Genomic DNA, 19,638 nt, shown 5'->3' with positions numbered 1-19,638 from the left:
AGAGAGGGTGGTACAATGGCTCAGTGGTTAAGAGGCTGGGCTTGTCAGCTGGAAAGCCAACAGCCCTGGTTCAAAATCTGAGCATCATGTGATGGGGTGAGCTCCCGTCCTTGCTTCGGCTCCTGTCAACTTAGTAGTTCGAAAACATGCAAATGCGAGCAGCTAAATAGGCAGGCCTTTGGCGAAAAGGAAGAGTGCATCATGATCTCAGGGCCACATGACCACAGAAACGTCTTTGGGCAGCACTATTCCAGAGTTATGCGAACTGAGCCGTCTCCAGTAAACTAGGAGGAGCCTCAATTTGCATAATGTGAATGAAGCTTTGTACTGCACAGGTACATCAGGTGTATGAGGTTTTGGAATGGACAAGAGTGCATTGTATTGAAGGCTTCTGATGATGTTGAAATGAGTCATTTCCAATTTTCCTTTTGATGCTACTGATTAGCCATCTATTGGGTGACTTGTGTCAAAATATTGTATAATAGCCTCATCAGGCTGTTATATCTGAAAAGCTGTAAAACAATGGTTATGATCAACTAATTAGTATTATTAAATTCTTATTAATTAAATTACATTCAATTAGATATAATTGCAGCCATCTTGTTCAATTAATGTTGTAGAGAAACTAATTGCCTGTTCTTATCAACTCTAGTGATCTTTCTCAAAATTACTTAAGGGAAATAAAATACATGTACATGTACCACCATCCCACATAATACTAAGAACTCAAAAGATGATTTTTGGGCTGAATGGAAACTATAAAACCAAATAAGACCAGAATTCACTTTGGCATATAACTGAATTTCAACTTCACGTGCATTATAAGTTGTAAATAAGATTAGCCATTGTACAAGCAAAACCCGAGGGAGTTTAGATGAATTAAGTATTATTTATAGACCATATTAAATATTATTTATTTGATTTCCATAGCCTCCCAACTCAGCCAAGCGATTCTGGGTGGCTTACAATTCTAAAATTATTTTTATTTAAAAAAAAACATTAAAACTATAAAAACATCCACAAAATAAATAAGTATAGCAATGTACTTATTAATTATTAACCAATTAACAGTAAAACCAAGTAATAGGGCCCTTGACACATTCCGAACCCCCAAGTCTGGGTACACAGTGAAGTATTTTAAATTTGTGAAAAGGAGTTAGGGCCATTTTGATCTCTGAGAGGAGATCAAATATTCCACATGACATATTTCCTCATACTGGAAGGGAGTCTGAATCCCATTTTCCCTTATACATTACAGAATTTGATTTGGCTCCTCTTATGAAAAATTCCCTATATAATTTGCCACTGGGTCCAGTCAATTATTCCTGCAGAGTATCGAATCACAGGTATAGCCCAGGTATTTATGGCTTTTATGATGTTTCCTCCACTCAATTTGGACTTTTATATCTTGGGAATTCGTCGAATATACTTGGCTGAAGTTAATTCCTTGATTTTATTATGCATTAAGTCAGGGGCCTCTAAAATCCCCAAGTACTTGTTCCCTTCTTCTGGTTTTACTGCCTTTATCATTTCTTCATTCTCAAGTTCTATTCCATCATTTTCTATAGCAATAGCAGTTAGACTTATATACCGCTTCATAGGGCTTTCAGCCCTCTCTAAGTGGTTTACAGAGTCAGCATATTGCCCCCAACAACAATCCGGGTCCTCATTTCACCCACCTCGGAAGGATGGAAGGCTGAGTCAACCTTGAGCCGGTGAGATTTGAACCGCCGAACTGCAGATAGCAGTCAGTTAAAGTGGCTTGCAGTACTGCACTCTAACCACTGCGCCACCTCTTAGCTTATAAAAAACAGTTGCTGGAATTGGGTATGTCTAGTTTAATGAAAAGGAGGACTAGGGGTGACATGATAGCAGGGTTCCAATATCTAAGGGGCTGCCACAAACAAGAAGTTAAACTATTCTCCAAAGCACCTGAGGGCAGGAGGAGAAGCAATGGGTGGAAACTAATCAAGGAGAGAAGCAACCTAGAACTAAGAAGAAATTTCCTGACAGTTAGACCAATTAATCAGTGGAACAACTTTCCTCCAGAAGTTGAGAATACTCCAGCACTGGAATTTTTTTAAAAAAGAGATTGGACGCCCATTTGGCTGAAATGGTGTAGGCTTTCCTGCCTGAACAGGGAGTTGGACTAGAAGACCTCTGAGCCCTTTTCCAATTCTGTTATTCTGTTCTGTTCATCAGTGATCATCATCAGGGAGCAGTACATATTGTAGTGAACCAACTGCTATAGTTAATAGGCTGGGAGGAAAGTCTACGAGGCTTCAATCAAACTACAATTTCTCAACTTAGATATCATTCCATTCGTTCCATATTAGAACAAAAGTGTTAACTTCTGCTTTGGCTGGTGAAAAACATGGAGCAGGGCCATGGCAAATGACAATAGGAAACATTGAGCTTCAAAGGATAAAGAGTTGTTTTAATAGGCATGGAACATTCTTCATTGAATTGTTTAATATTTCTGGAGTTCACCAAAGCATATATATTCAAATCATGTACTTTTGATTCGTTGGATATTATGGTAATAAAACCTATTGCATAACTTCAATTTCTTCAGATGTTTCTTTGACAGTAAACGTCAGGAATAACTAACAGATCTTCCACACAAACACACATTTATGTGTCTCGTGTATTGTAAACACATACAACCTTACTTTGGGATACGAAAATAGCACGGAAATAAAAACTTCTCCAAAGGCAGATGTAAGTTTCAAAAAGGTAACAGGAAAAAAATATGGTTTCCTTCAGAAGAAATTAAATTAAGAAATTATAAAGTTGGGCCCACAGTTTCTTTGCCCACCAACCCTACCATTCTATACTTTCTCAACCTGAAGCAGAAGATCTGATTTCTGATCATGGTTTCCAGGGGTGGGTTTCTCGGCCCGTTCCAACCGGTTCGGTTGGAACGAGGCCAGCGGCGTCCTCGCGCACGCACGTGGCGTCCTCGTGCACGCGGCGCGCGCATGCGTACTAGCGTCTGCGTGATGCTCCAGCTGCTCCTGGAGGATCGCACAGGCGCTGTATGCGTTCTGCGCATGCGTGGAAGCGCAGAATTCGTAAAAACCGGGTAAGGAGCAGGCGCGGGTGTGCGGGCGCGCGCGGGCGCGGGGGGGGAGGCTTCGCCGTTCCCGGAAGTTACTTACTTCCGGGTTCAGTGACCAACCGGATCGCAGGGACCGGTGAGAACCGGTTGAAACCCACCCCTGATGGTTTCTTGTGACGCTATACAAAGTGCCTACAGATCAAGCACAGTTCTACTGAACTTTTAATCAGCATTTTTCTCTAAAATTATTGTATCTCTTCCAACATGGCGTTAATTTTTTGTTTCTTTTGAAGAACGTTAACTTGATGAAAGCCTTCTGGAATACAAATGAATTCCATCTTAGTTTGTTCCATTATTTATTTGAAAATAATATCATAGCATATATCATGTCTACCGTGACCCGACAAAAGCCCGCACGACAAAAGCGCGCCGACAAGACTGCGTCGCTAAAACCGCGATGTGATCAACGCGCTGACAACAGAGCGGCGTCAACAGCGCAGAGACAGAAGGGCGCTTTACAACAGCACGTCGACAGAAAGCCGATTTAACTTATGGGAAGGGTTAGGTTTAGGGTTAGGGTTAGGGTTAGGGTTAGCGTTACGTTTAGGGTTAGGGTTAGCGTTAGCATTATGTTTAGGGTTAGGTTTAGGTTTAGGGTTATGTTTAGTTTTACAGCGCGCTTCTGTCTCCGCGCTGTTGTCGGCGCGATTCACCGCTCATTCGTCGGAGCGTTTTAGAACTCGCGGTTTTGTCACCGCGGTTTAGTCGGGTGCAGTTTTGTCGTTCGCCCTTTTGTCAGTGAACCCAAGTCTACTTCCCTTCAATCAGGGCCAATTTCCTATTTGTTTCATTAGTTAGGGTTGGCTGCCAACGAAGTGATTGGTCCAATATGCTTATAGACAGATTTAGATATTGTTATAGAAAAACCGAAAACTTACCTAATGTGCACTTCATATTTATGTCCATCGTCCACCCTGATATCAGTACTGATCTTTTTAATTTCGTCTCCGCTATCGCATTTGAATTGGTACTGAACAAACAAGAAGAAAACAAAAGATCAATTTGTCACATTTAGAGATGTCAGAAATTTCTCATCAGGGCTCAGCCAATGGAGACAAGTCAGAATACATTAGGCTTTGTGTGAACAAAAGTGTTCCATGAGTCGTGAAACATGGATTTTTAGGCAGAATGAAATCTTTGACAAAGAGAAATCGGTAAATCCTAATTCACAAGGAAACCAGTTATCCTTATAGTCTGGCTTTACAGAAATAGCCAGAAAGTCAACACCTCCATAAAGTATTTCAAATAGAAATCCATGACTAGTTTTCCTTTACTTCAGAGATGGTTATACATGCATAAATCAATTTAATTTACAGAGGATTTATCCATTTGCTATTATGCTTGGTATTAGTGATGCCACTTTTAAGAGGTTTAAAGCTGATTTATCTACTACACCAAGAAGAGGTGCTGCCCTCTGTGCTATGTACTAGTATGAATGAAAGATGCTAATTTTGTATCAAATGGATGTCAAATTGGTTCAGAGAACGATAAGCCTTTTCCACTATGAATTGGAACATTTGGAAAATCAGGTTTTATCACATATTTGCTTCTGTTATATGAACAGCATTGGTTCTAGATTGTTTTTAGATAGTGTTTGTCCTTTTTAAAAAATATTTTTATTAACCCCTTATTTAATTTTGGATTTGGGACTTTTTAAACTATTATTTAGCATATGGCATATCATACATGGATTAGGAATATAGATTAACATTTCAACTAGATTAGCAGAACCCAATAAAATATAAGTGTTAAAAAAAGCCCTACCCTCTCTTGTTTTGTGGCTAATTTTTAAATCTAGTTGCTCCCATTTATTTTCTGGAAAAGGGATTTATTTTCCATTGAAGTTTTGTAGATAACTTATATATAAATGCCAATCATAAAAATGTCTGTAATAATGGGAAAAATCTGAGAGGAGTAAATACAGAGATTATATACTTGAATGGAAAAGATTTTGAGGCTTTGCTTTTGGTAACTACTCCATTTATACTAATTAGTTAGTCAATAGGAAACATTTTTTAACCCTAGATATAAATATTTCCTATGACCGAGGCTTATATTTGCAGAAATGCAAAAATGTCAGTCTCAAAAATGCTGTTAACCTTATTTATTATTTGATTGATTTATCTAATTATTACATTTATATGCCACCCATCTCACTGTTATAGAGACCCTGGGCAGCTCACAAAAGGAATATAATTCTTATATTGATTATTTGGGTTTTTCTAAAATCAGTCATATTCAAACCGCCAAAGAATTTCTTTGCTATATCCTATTATATTTCTTGACGGATATAGCAATAGCAATAGCAGTTAGACTTATATACCGCTTCATAGGGCTTTCAGCCCTCTCTAAGCGGTTTACAGAGTCAGCATATCGCCCCCACAGTCTGGGTCCTCATTTTAACCACCTTGGAAGGAGGGAAGGCTGAGTCAACCTTGAGCCGGTGAGATCTATATGCCACCCATCTCACTGTTATAGAGACCCTGGGCAGCTCACAAAAGGAATATAATTCTTACATAATTTGGGTTTTTCTAAAATCAGTCATATTCAAACCGCCAAAGAATTTCCTTGCTATATCCTATTATATTTCTTGACGGATATGCCCAGCATATTAAGCAATAAGTGCTAAGGCCCTTTGCAACTAAGGTGTTTCTCAGATATTCTCATCAATTCTTCATAAAACTAGAGTTTGTTGGGAAAACTCAGTTATTGTTATACAAAATAGCTACAATGAATCTACAATCAGTTTCATGTTTCTCATTAAGAATAAAGGACAAACAATGAATATATTACCTTTCCATTTTCCTTTGTACAAAAAAATTAGAAAACAACCTAATAAGGATTAATGCTATCAAGTTAGCATCACGGTTTACGTGGAGAATAGCTAAGTATTTTAATATCTTTGTGATCAACCTAATATTTTTTGCTCCATGGTTTAATGCACCGTATTTATTAAATTTCCTTTTCGTCACAGGCCATGAATACCAACCCATGCATATTACACTCTTGATACATAGGTATCTATTCTATCTTCCATTCAAATAATTCCTACAAAGAGAATTCTCTAAAAGGATTTTTCTTGTTGTTGTTAAAGGTAACATCTGGTTATTTCTAGACAGCTAATATTATGCCTTCCAATCTTCAAACACAGACTTCTAAAACTCTTTATAAAGAAGAATCTTACAGAATTTAGAAACGAATAATTTGAAGTGTTACCTCTAAGATACCACGCTTGATAGAAAGCTGAATAACAAAGTTGCCCATTGTTGTTGGCGTCTGTTCAATATAGAGGAGGAGGCCGTGGAAGCCTGAGGTCTGGAATTGTAAATTGATGCTATTGTGCTGATGCAAAGTAATCCCTCTAAATTCCATATAAGAATTCCTCTGGTACTGAATATAGCTAAAATCTATAAGAAAACATTTATATTTTTATATATGAAAGAAGGTATACCAATTGATTACATATCAAAGGCTTATTGTTTGGCTACAGAAGAGCATTGACATTCATTCAGTAATGCAGCGATGCTTCTTAACCATTGTTCAGATAAAGGAAAAGAGGAAAGCATCCAAATGCAACGATGTCTATTTATTGAGCACTACATGATTTGAATATAAATCCGACTTCGGAACACTCTTGGTAAAGAAAATGACTGTTCGTTTTTGAGTGCATATCTTTTGCATGGTTTTATTTCCAGAACTATATATGGTGTATCTTAAGCTCTATTGAAAAAGGAATCTGAGACAGTGAGGCAAAGAATTCAGACCAACAATTAAATGTCTATGGAGATTCTCAGTCATCCAGGTCATGGCTATCCCAAAGGTTTTTTTTTTCAACAGAGAACTGGACTTTCTGGTTTTTTTTTTTTAAAAAAAGATGTTCTGCTTCTCACCCAAAGCTTCTTCAGCTCTGAGCTCAAAGCTGAAGAAGCTTCTTGGACGAGAAGCAAAAGAAAAACCAGAAACTCCAGTTGCCTCTTGAAAAAGCATCTTTGGGATGATCAACAATTAATTAAATAATTTATTGACACGTGAAGATAATTTAGCTGAGCTTTACTTGGATGGAGCACATCCCTGCTTCTTCTAACCAAATAACGGACCCAAAATATTAATTATTTTATGTCATGAGCTGCAATCTCTGGGAAGCTCATGCCCCGGCCCTATGGAACGAGCTCCCCATGGAGATCCGCACCCTCACCACGATCCAGACCTTCCGCGCAGCCCTCAAGATCTGGCTCTCCCAGCAGGCCTGGGAATAGGTTTCCAATCGCCCGCCCGAGTGTTTGATTGCTGAATGAAAGTTGTGTTTTATTATTTTTCTTTTGTTCACCAATTGTTTTGTTTTGACCTTGCACTTCCCCTCCCTTGTGGTTGTAAGCCGCCCTGAGTCCCCTCAGGGAAAAGGGCGGCATATAAATCCCAATAAACCTCAAACCTCAAACCTCAAGATCCTCCCGCTATTGTAAAATGGGAGGGAAATTCCTCCGCTATTGTCAAGTGGGAGGGAAAATTGTGGCTACAAGTAAAGAGGGGACATATAATTTTGTTGTGGAATAGTCCTTCTCTTTCCGATTTGTCTTCCTCTTCCTCCTTCCTCCTCTCCCCTATGACATCTTCTCTATCTCAACCTTCCCAGGAATGGAGATGTTCTTGGATAGGCTTTTGAAATTAGGCTGATGATAGCAATAGCAATAGCAGTTAGACTTATATACCCACTTCATAGGGCTTTCAGACCTCTCTAAGCGGTTTACAGAGTCAGCATATTGCCCCCAACAATCCGGGTCCTCATTTTACCCACCTCGGAAGGATGGAAGGCTGTGTCAACCCTGAGCCGGTGAGATTTGAACAGCCGAACTGCAGAACTGCAGTCAGCTGAAGTAGCCTGCAGTGCTCCATTTAACCACTGTGCCACCTCGGCTCCATAAAATCTGGCAATAACCATCACAAGTTGTCAACCTAACCCTCAAATCTGTTTGTAATAAATGGCAAGACTTCTAGAAGTTATTTGAAAGTTAACATGAATAGATTTTTTAAAAAAAGAAAGCAAGATGTCTTACGTTATTGTTCTAACTTTTCTGAGCTTCAGTATAACACATCAAACATTTTTTTTTCCTTTTAATGCTTGTGTGAATAAATGTAAAAAAAAATAAAATCCCCTTGACTTGAATTTAGCTATTTCCTCAGTAAACAATGTTGACATTTGGCTGTCTTTTGAAAGTCGCAAGGCATATTTTCAACCATCCCAGGTTGATTTAAACAAAAGTTCTGGGGTTCGTAAAGGAATACAAATAGAATTCTGTACCCTGTTGATGGGATGGCAGGACAGAATGGTGCCTTGGTTCTTTCTGTTACCTTCCATTGGTAGAAAGAAACAATAACAAACCAGAATGTCTCTTACATGCTGGAAGCCTCTATTGGATAAGCAGAAAACTGCCTTAGACAAATATAAATCCTGAAGGAGGTTGTCCCATGGGCAGAGTGATGTGATATGAACTTCAATCACCATAAACTTAGAATGATCAAAAACAGAAGTCTGAACTTTTCATCTGAAAAACACCTTCTTATGAGCAGTAAATTATTCCATGAGTTAACAGTACGTCTAGCCATTTCGTTTCATACACCCATCACTTATGGATTCCTTTGTTTGCTTTTAATCTAAATGCAAAGGAGATATATTGCAAAACCATCTACAGAGTTGGTTGCCTGATAGAAATCTTCACTAAGTTTGATATTAGAAAATGAAAATAATAAAGGTCAGATTTGCGCTTGCTGTATGTTCAAATAAATGATGGAGAAGATCTTACTTTTTAAAAGCTGTTGCTGTTTCTTCTAACTCTATTCCAATTAAGAACTCCGGCTCAACATTTTACTGTCTTGGCACTCAATTTTTCCCTGTGTTTTGCACAGCAGATCACCTCTGCTACTGTTATAGGGATTTGGGAAATTCATACATAAAAGAGTTGGCTGATAAATAAAGTCATATATTTCTTATTTGGCCAGCAAGCCACTCCCACCCAGTCACATGGCCGGCAAGCCACTCCCACAAAGCAAGCTACATCTACAAAAGAGGTTCTAATTTTTTTTGAAATCCACCACTGATGTAAACCCATATAGGCTTTCTGTTAACTGACTAATGGGCTTTGTTATGGGCATGAGAGATTCTGATTAGGAAGCCAATTAAGTGAGTACTTGCAGAGCAGATCACCTCTGCTTCTGTTATAAGGATTTGGGAAATTCATACATAAAAGAGTTGGCTGATAAATAAAGTCATATATTTCTTATTTCTTATTTGGCCAGCAAGCCACTCCCACCCAGTCACATGGCCAGCAAGCCACTCCCACAAAGCAGGCTACACCTACAAAAGAGGTTCTAAAATTTTTTGAAATCCACCACTGATGTAAACCCATATAGGCTTTCTGTTAACTGACTAATGGGCTTTGTTATGGGCATGAGAGATTCTGATTAGGAAGCCAATTAAGTGAGTACTTGCAGAGCAGATCACCTCTGCTTCTGTTATAAGGATTTGGGAAATTCATACATAAAAGAGTTGGCTGATAAATAAAGTCACATATCTCTTATTTCATAAACAATGCTTTAAAAACTTAAATGCTATATACATGACATATCTATGTTGTCTGAGATGGCATACTGCTGAGAATATTACCCAGCAAACATAGCATCAAATATAACCTTCAATTGTTTCATGTATTCAGGAATTGCCGGATGGGTAGATGGGTTTTGTAATTTTACATATTTGAAATATCTGAGTCCCACACTACATATCTGAGTCCCACACTACTATGTCATGATGAGTGTCTATCACATCTGTAATTCCATCTTCTAAACGTTTAAAAGCTCTCTGTAGCAGCCAATCCATCTCTAAATTCTTTGCATGAGCTGTTCACCTTAGGAGTTCTCGTACCTTTTTCATGGCAATTTCAGCTGGCAGCTTGCAGTACAGAAAATAAATCTCTTTGGAAGAAAGCAGTTTCTAAAGGGAGATTCATGGGAAAAAACCGTGCATGGCAGCCCACTAGCTCATACAATATTGATTTATGTCAAGAAAAGAGTACATGCAGATAATCTTAGAAGACTTTTCTCAGACACTACAGGTTTCTATAATATTTCCAACATTGCTAGGATGATACTCATAAACACCTCTTATTTCATCAATCATTATGTTTGCCCTAAATTGCAAGTGGAGGTAAAAATAAAATTCTTGATGCCTTTGATTTCTGTATAGAATCTTTCCCAGAATTTTAATATAGGCTTAGGATAACCTATTTATGCAACACACTTCACAATCATATTCTGCAAAGAATCTGAAGAAATAAGGGTCCCTCTAAGTTAGCTGATCATGCAGACTGACCCCAAGAATGACAAAGTAACAACAATGATGCTTTATGTCTGCAATCTGCAAGAAATGCCTTCAAGCAAGTACCGAGGGACCACAAGAGAGACAAAGTAATAGAAAATGAAGAAGCTAATGTGCTCAAGGACACTCCAAATTTAATATTTGTCAAGAAGAAAAGCAATCAATCAATCAATCAATAAAATCTGGATAGCAGACATTCAATATCTGGAGACAGCAGCATAGAAGAGAAATAATTGGATAAAATCACAAAGTTTAAAGACCTGAAAATAAAAGTAGAATGACTGTAACAACAGAAAGCAAAAATCATACCAATAGTAATGTTGTAGAAAAGACGGGACACAAAAGCCAGCTCTTCAGAGAAGGAAAAGTTTATTTGTGCAGGTTCAGAATAAATGGCCTGAACAATGAGCGAAAGTCAGGAAATTCCTTATATAGTTTATCGCTTTCAGCTAAAGCCATCTGTTAGTTTTGGAACAACCTTCAAGATTTGCCCTTGAGTTACAGCAATATTATGTCTATAGGATGTCATAATACATAGGTCAGCCAACGGACATACATAGCTCTTATTTTGAGGAACTAACAATATGTGTCTATCAAACAGATTAACAGCTAAGCCAGCAAATGGGCTAAAATAAATGCTTTGCTTCAGTATATTTCATGTGCAGACTTCCTTCTAACTCGTGTCTAACCGCACTATGTCCTAAAAGCAAACCTTGCAATTTCTATATGAACAGTTAAAGCTTAATATCATGAAACCCTAGTTTGGTTCAGGCTTGAGGCCTACTTTGGTTCAGCCTGCTACCTTAGTAATAGGTGCCTTGAGTGCAATCCCAAAACATCTGAGTGCTACTTGAACACCACTGGCATTGATAATTTCACCAACAGTCAATTACAAAAGGCAATTTTATTTGCAACAGCTTATATCCTTTGATGATACCTTTAACCATCAAAGGGTCCTTGGGAAATTCTTAACAGATGGATAAAAATGACATGTTCAGTCCAAACATCTGGCTGATTGTGCAACCAGCATGAGTAATAAGAAAAAGGGAAATCAGGAAGTTCTAAAATAATTTAGAAAATACATTCACGTTTTATAACCTTGTAATCCCTTAATTTGGGGTAGCATTGTGGCAACTGGATGGAACTGAGCATTTACTGTCCAGATGCCCTGATATCCTGATGCCTATGCAGAGTTTGCAGCAGATATTTTTTCTTTACACCCCAGGAAAGAAACATCTGCCACTACCTAGGATTGAACTCTCAATCCTAGATAGCGGCAGATCCATATTATAGAATAGATAACACAGCAATTAATTGGTTAAAGTATTAGGCATCTTTCATCTGACAATGCAAATAAATCTCTGCTTTTCAAAATAAATTTAGCTTGTATAAATAGGCACAGCTTTCCTCAAATTCAATGGGACTTAATAAAACCTCTGGGTTTTCTTTATTTTTTCTGGACTAAAAAAAGAGGGGGGGAGAGAGAAGAAGGGGGAGATGTTGTCAAATGCCTAAAATGGCAGAACTAGAAGGCTGGTATATATATATCATATTTGCATGGGCCTCTGGCTATTTAGAAAGAACACAACGTATAATGGAATAGCATTGCAAAAGGTTAAGTACTATTTGACATCATATTGGAATGGTGTCCTGAATGAGTGGGGCACCTCCAACCTCCCAGCCTAACCTGTAAACATCATAGTTTATGTAAACCAGGGGTGCCAGTTCTAGCCTCTTCCATAGAAGAGGTTCCACAAATCTACAGTGCTGTTTAGAACCGGTTCCAGTTCCCTCCCCCCACCCATCTCCACATCATCAAGATGAAGAGCGAGAGGAGGAATTCTGGGAGTTGAAGTCCACAAGCCTTAAAGCTGTCAAGTTTGAACACCCCTGGGTTTTTTTTCCCCTAAAGGGTTAGGGGTGCAAGGGTCTTGTAACTTGACAGCTTTAAGACTTGCGTGCTTCAAATGCCAGAGTTTCTGAGCCAACATTTTGGTTGTTAAGCAAGAGCGTTAAGTGAGCCTCACCACATTTTACAAGTTGGCCACACCTACCCAGTCACATGGCTGGCAAGCCATTCCCATCCATTCACATGGCCGTCAAGCCATTTCCACTCGGTCACATGACTGGCAAACCACTCCCACAAAGCAGGCTACACCTACAAAAGAGGTTCTAAATTTTTTTGAAACCCAACACTGACGTAAACCCATATAGGCTTTCTGTTAACTGACTAATGGGCTTTGTTATGAGCATGAGAGATTCTGATTAGGATGCTAATTAAGTGAGTACTAGTCAGCATGCCAACTAATAGAATCCACAGATGGCTTGAAGTCATTCTCAAAAGAATTCTCACGAATGGCTGTCCTACAAGTGGCTCTTTGAGTGAGCTATTAAGTTGAGTGCCAAATAGTTCAACCTTGAGCCTTCCACGCTTTAACATTTCTATTAATGAAATTGTTGAGGGGAAGGCTTATCAGATGTGCAGATGACATACCTTGGATGGGGTAGCTAACACCTCATCAGGCAACATTTATAGAGATCTTGGTACTCGATATACTTGTAGATAAGCTTATCCTCCGATAAACTGACCCTTGAATTTTTAACCAAAAAAACCACTGTGAAAAATACACCCCTGGATAAGCCAACCCTCAAAAAGTTCATATGTTTCAATTTTCACAGTTGTCTTATTTGTGGGTAATCCATGGATTATCCATTTTTCATGGTATTTTGATAAAAATTCAAGGTTCAGCTCCTCTGCAGATGGGGCTAAATGCAAGCTTATACACTAAGGGAAACACAGATACAATTAAAAATAACCCCATCCGTGGTTAAGGCAAACTTTATTTTTTAGAATCATTTTGGCACCTAAAATTCTTGGCTTATCTGTAAATATATCTGGTCATTTTACAAAAGAGGGCTGATTTTATTTCTTTCACCACACCTAAGTACTATTTGATCATTTGTACAGTACATTGTAGTATACCTTATAATCCTTCTTAGACATTTTAAAATAATTATGTTCTTTTTTTAAAAATCCTAATACAGGATCCTGCTGATACAGTTCTACAGAGGAATTATTGAGTCTGTCATCTGCACCTCTATAACTGTCTGGTTTGGTTCTGCAACCCAATAAGACAGACACGGACTTCAGAGGAGAATCAGAACTGCAGAAAAAAAAACCAATTACTGCCAACCTGCCTTCCATTGAGAACCTGTACACTGCATGAGTCAAAAAGAGGGCTGTCAAAATATTTACAGACCTCTCGCATCCTGGACATAAATTGTTTCAACTCCGACCCTCAAAACGATGCTATAGAGCACTGCACACCAAGACAACTAGACACAAGAACAGTTTTTTTCCCCGAACGTCATCACTCTGCTAAACAAATAATTCTCTCGCCACTGTCAAACCATTCACTAAGGCTGCATTACTATTGCTATTAGTCCTCTCATCGTTCCTATCACCCATCTCCCCCCACTTATGACGGTAGGACTGTAACTTTGTTGCTTCTATTCTTACAATTTATATTGATATTGTTTCCTGATTGGTTATTTGTATCCTATGACTATCATTAAGTATTGTACCTTATGGTTCTTGACGAATGTATCTTGTCTTTTTATGAACATTGAGAGCATCTGCACCAAAGACAAATTCCTTGTGTGTCCAATCACATTTGGCCAATAAATAATTCTATTCTATTCTATTCTATTCTATTCTATTCTATTCTATTCTATTCTATTCTATTCTATTCTATTCTACTCTACTCTACTCTACTCTATTCTTCTATAACTCTATTCTAATTAATGGGGATTGTCTTATTTTATTTGTTGGTGTCAGAACCTCTCCATTAGATAATTAGGAAAGAAAACCACGAGACTCCATGAGTAGAAATCAAGTGTACTTTTACTAATTATCAATGATTAAAGGCATAGCGAAGCGAAGTCTGATTATTTAGGCGCGAAAGCGATTGATATATAGAATAGCCCATTCCCCACCCCTTGGCATCACAGCTACAGTCCAATCATAATTCTCCCAAGTGTCAGGTGTGAGATAACTTCAAAAGGCATCATGAAGATGGAATGTCGGTGCCGTTAGTCCTGGCGGGAATCTCCTACGCATGCGTAGTCCGACAGGCAGCTGAACTCCAGAACCTTCCTCCAGCACAATGAGTAACCCCTCCCAAATACCATGCCCTCCCTCCCCGTTTCATGGCAGTCGAAGCAACAGCAAAGCAGAGGCTGACAGTTGGTCTATGACCAAAAAAATAATAATGCTTAAATGGGGCTGAAAGTAACAAAATGACATTTCACAGGGATGTAACTCTTCGTTTAAGAAACAAAATCAAAACATACAAAACAGGGACACAATTTTCTGTTCCGCGTTGAAAGGAGCATTTTCTGTCTTCTGTTGGCTCAGGCATTGCTGTCTGGTTTCCCTGCTGCACTTAATTTTCTTGCAAACCAAATCCTGCACCTGGGTTAGCTATTTGGCAGGGACTGGAATTTCCATCACCACCACCACATTTTCTTTGCTTTTTCTGAATAACATCAGCTGCAGATTTGGTTACAACAGGTTTTCCTTATTAACACATTGCCTACAACACTTCCCTTAACATGCAGCTATCCCCAGTTTGAAATCAAACAGGATTCTTAAAAACACGGATAGTTTTTTCTTTTCAATTATTAGTGTTATGTTCATGAGCATTCAACATTTCTTTTTGTTTGTTCTTTATTGTATTTATTACAGCCTTCTTCCTACTTTAATACTTCTATCAGACTACAAGTGCCTGGAAATATAATTAAGTGTTGCATACAGGGTTTCATTAAAACAAAAGCCTGATTAAAAAAAGTAGGTAGCTCAAGGAGAGAAATATAGTAATAAAAATAGTTTTCCTGAATTTTGAAGAGGGAATGTTCTGAACATTAACACAAGTTACAATTATGATACTAGGAAGGAAATATTACTGTAATAGAGTCTGCAACTAGTATTATTCAGGAAAAACAGGGACAATAAAAGAAAGGCATACTTATTTTAAAACTGGTTGCATTCATTCATTTATTCATTCATTCATTCATTCATTCATTTTCTGTAGTTGCCCATCTCAGTCAATAGTTGTTATGCCTGCATCAATGTGCATTCGTTTGGAACTTTGCAAATCAAGTTCAGTTTAGGTTTGTTTCCACATGTGTCTATGCATTCATTATACCAATTATAAAAGGATGTCCATTAAGAATCCCCCCTCACTCTAAAATGTATAGTAATTTGTTCTGACCCCACTCCCCCGTCCAGGAACGAAAGCCAGAACAAACGTACAGAAGAATGTTTTAATCAATCCAGACTCTTGTTGGCTGCAAGCCCAAAATAAACAAAGAGATAAGCACTCTGGCAGCAAGTCCTACAAACCTACGGAGCACTGCAAACAAGCTTCTCACAGCAAACCACTTCTCCAAGTTGGTTTATCTTAATTCGTGAATGTTGACTTCTGCAAAAGGGCGTGGCCCAAGCAATCTCTTTTATAATCAGGAGAGGATCTTAATAAGCATCAGCTAAGTGTAATCCTCTCCTACAATTACTCAGTTGTTCTTGCCTCTGAGTAGCCCTTCGACAGCGTGCATCCTGAAACAACTCACAAGTGTTTTCCTGAACACTCCCTCTGATCCAAGGCTCTGCCGCCACCTGGTGACCAACCTTTCTTTCCTCACCCTGCTCAGAGTTGGCACCCTGTCCAGGGTCCTCCACCTCCTCCAGGGCCGACTCATAAGACCCCTCACTGTCGAAGTCTGGCGGCAGCTCCAACGGCTCCTGCCAGGCCACAACAGTAATTTAGCCCCAAAATGCTGGAAATGCAATCAAGTACCAGGCACGTATTATCACATGTGGTGGACATGTAAAAAAAACAAAGGAATTTTGGCAACGGATTCAGATGTGGTTAGAAAGAAATGGTTGGACAAAGATTAGAATTTAAAGCAGAATTAATTTTATTCGAAATTATAACAGAGGGCAACAGTAAAGGCTCAACATATTTAATACTACACATTATAACAGCAGCGAGAATGGTATACACCCAACAATGGGAAAGTGAAAATATGCCTTTAGAAAGAAAGATTATGAAGAAAGTATTGGATTGCGCAGATATGGTTAGATTGACATTAAAAATTTAAAAATAAAGGAGAAACAGACTATCATGATATATAGAATAGATTTTATCAATGGCTGGAACTGAGAGGTGGGAGTGGGAACAAGAAATAAATAGGATTTGTAGACCTGAAATGTGATGTAATATGTGTAAATATTAATGAGTATATTAGGCAAAATAATTGTATATAATTAGTAATGTATGATGAGTGTTCTAACCCCTTCCTCCGTCGAGTAACGAAAGCCGAGACAAGCTTAAATGGAATGTCCTTTAATAACAAGACCAGAATCTCGGTGGTTGAAAGCCAAAGAAATAAACAGATAAGGACCTTGGCAGCAAGTCCGACAAACCTTGGCAGCAATCCAGCCCGCCAAGTTAGTTTCTCTTTAGTCAAAGCAAGAAGGGCATGGAACAAGAAGTCTTTTTATAGTCTGGAGAGGAGCCTAATGACCACCAGCTGAGCATAATTACCTCCTGTAATTGCGTAGCTGGCCGAGTAGCTCTTCGATGGTGTGCATCCAAGAGCAACTCACTGCTGGCTTCTGGATCACTCTCCCTTGTCTCCTCCCCACTGGTCCAAGGCTCAGGCACCACCTGGTGGCCAACCAGTCTCTCTGCGCCCTGCTCAGAGTCGGAACCCTGTCCAGGGTCCTCCACATCCTCCAGGGCTGACTCATAGGGCCCCTCGCTGTCAGAGTCTGGTGGCAGCTCCAACGGCTCCTGCTGGGCCACAACAGATAAGTATATATGATATTTGTTCTATATTATAGTGTGTATAGAGGAGATAATGCCAGGATGGCTGCACTGTATCTGATATTTTAATGTGAAATGAATAACAATTTTTTTTTTACAAAAAAGAAACATCCTTCACTAAGCTTAACCATTGCTTGGCCTGAATGGAAAGATAGAAGAGCACAACACAGCAGCTGGCAAATTGTCCACTAGGAGGAAGTGGGTTTTCAATTCCAAACTGAATAACTTGCAAACTTTAATTATTAACTGCCCAGAGTCAACTCTGTATGTGAGATGTGTGATCTCTAAATTTGATAAATAAATAAATTTCTGCCAAAGGATTTTGGTTCAGACAGGATTTCTTTAAGCAAGTTTATAATCAAGCACAGGGTGAAAGCCAGGGGTGGTATTCAGCAGGTTCTGACCATTTCTGGAGAACTGGTAGTGGAAATTTTGAGTAGTTCAGAGAACCTGTTAATGCCGTGTGCCCCTGCCCCCATCTATTCTCTGCTTCCCGAGTCCCAGCTGATCGGGACTCGGGAGGGAATTGGGAATGGAGATTTAGCAGTAACTTTCCCCTGGAGTGGGGAGGGAATGAGTTTTTACAGTATCCTTCCCCTACCATGTCCACCAAGCCATCTGCAGCAAGCCACACCATGCCCACCAAACCACGCCCACAGAATAGGTAGTAAAAAAAATTGAATCTCACTCTGAGAGCAGCTTAAATACTAACTGTGGTTGTGACCCAAACCAGTGGTGGGTTTCAATTTTTTTTAGAACCTCTTCTGTAGGTGTGGCCTGCTTTGTGGGAGTGGCTTGCTGGTCATGTGACCGGGTGGGTGTGGCTCACCAGCCATGTGACTGGATGGGCATCGCCAACTTGTAAAATGCAGTGAAACTCACTTAACAACGCTCTTGCTTAGCAACCAAAATGTTGGCTCAGAAACTCTAGCATTTGAAGCATGCAAGTCTTAAAGCTGTCAAGTTACAAGACCCTTGCACCCCTAACCTTTAGAAAAAAAAAACCAGGGGTGTTCAAACTTGACAGCTTTAAGACTTGTGGACTTCAACTCCCAGAATTCCTCCTCTCGCTCTTCATCTTGATGATGTGCGGACGGGTGGGGGGAGGGAGCTGGAGCCGGTTCTAAACGGCACTGTAGATTTGTGGAACCTCTTCTATAGAAAAGGTTAGAACTGGCAGGAACCCACCCCTGCCCCAAACCCTTCTTGGTATCAATCTCAGATCATTGTTGCAAAAGGATCAGCAAACCAGCTTCTCTCACACTGGCTTGATTATATTCAGCCACAAGCTCCAACTCTAGTTTTTTCTCAGCTACCTTCTTTGGCCCCTTGGATCCTATCAGTACATCCCAGAAAGCTATTCAGTGTTGACTGAACGGCAGTGCTTCCATTTCAGATTTAATGAAAATATAAACAGCTGTTGGGACTGTTTTGCTGTAGTGTAAAACTTGGTTCCAATGGAGAATGACAGGCAAAGCACAGATCAGTCTTCTGTTTTAGAAAGGAAAGATGTCTGAGGTCATAAAGAAAATCAAATAATGCAAAAAAAATATATATCACTTGCATCCACTCTTGTGAAAAAAATAAAAGAAAAAAACTGCATAAATCTTGGTGCTGTCGTCAACCTCTTTATCTGAGGCAAAATTATATTGATGGAAATGTTTAGAAAGAAGTTTAATGTGTTGAAAATGTTACCTGTGCTCCATGTTTGACTTTCTGACTCTCTGGTTCATACCAGTTCATAGGAGCCGAGGTGGTGCAGTGGTTAGGGTGCAATACTGCAGGCCACTTCAGCTGACTGTTATCTGCAGTTCAGCGGTTCTAATCTTACCGGCTCAAGGTTGACTCAGCCTTCCATCCTTCCGAGGTGGGTGAAATGAGGACCCGGATTGTCGTTGGGGGCAATATGCTGACTCTGTAAACCGCTTAGAGAGGGCTGAAAGCCCTATGAAGTGGTATATAAGTCTAACTGCTATTGCTATACGCTTTTCAACCATTTTTTTTTTCAATTATGAAAGAGCAAAACATGAATGCCATGGTATGAATAAGGTAGCTTTAGTAATGACACAACACGAAGAGTAAAGAAAACATGTGCCAAATCAGCAATTAACCTTTGGGCAACAAGTCACATTTTTCCGGTCTCCTGGAAAATGAAAAACAAATAGAAAAATCTGACTGTATTAACTGCCTACTCTTCTCTTGTTATTTGAATTTGCTTCTTAAAACACTAGATGTTTCTCCGTCGTGAGGATTGT

The 19,638-nt window shown here is 39.2% G+C and overlaps 1 protein-coding gene across 1 annotated transcript in view; it reads right to left on the bottom strand.

Moving 5' to 3' along the window:
- LOC106545657 (protein eyes shut homolog) overlaps positions 1 to 19,638 on the bottom strand; it is a 550,606-nt gene that overhangs the window by 267,547 nt on the left and 263,421 nt on the right. The window contains exons 15-16 of the mRNA XM_087719050.1: positions 6,338 to 6,521; positions 4,000 to 4,091 (exon numbers count right to left, since the gene is read on the bottom strand). Of these exons, the coding sequence (XP_087575176.1) occupies positions 4,000 to 4,091; positions 6,338 to 6,521 (276 nt within the window). The remainder of the gene's footprint in view (positions 1 to 3,999; positions 4,092 to 6,337; positions 6,522 to 19,638) is intronic.

Source organism: Thamnophis sirtalis, unplaced genomic scaffold, assembly GCF_051295495.1.
Source record: "Thamnophis sirtalis isolate CommonGarterSnake01/CBP01778 unplaced genomic scaffold, rThaSir2_p1.2 scaffold_6, whole genome shotgun sequence".
Taxonomy (NCBI): Eukaryota; Metazoa; Chordata; class Lepidosauria; order Squamata; family Natricidae; genus Thamnophis; species Thamnophis sirtalis.
The sequence above is the reverse complement of the archived record's forward strand: the minus strand, read 5'-3'. Positions and strand labels throughout refer to the sequence as shown.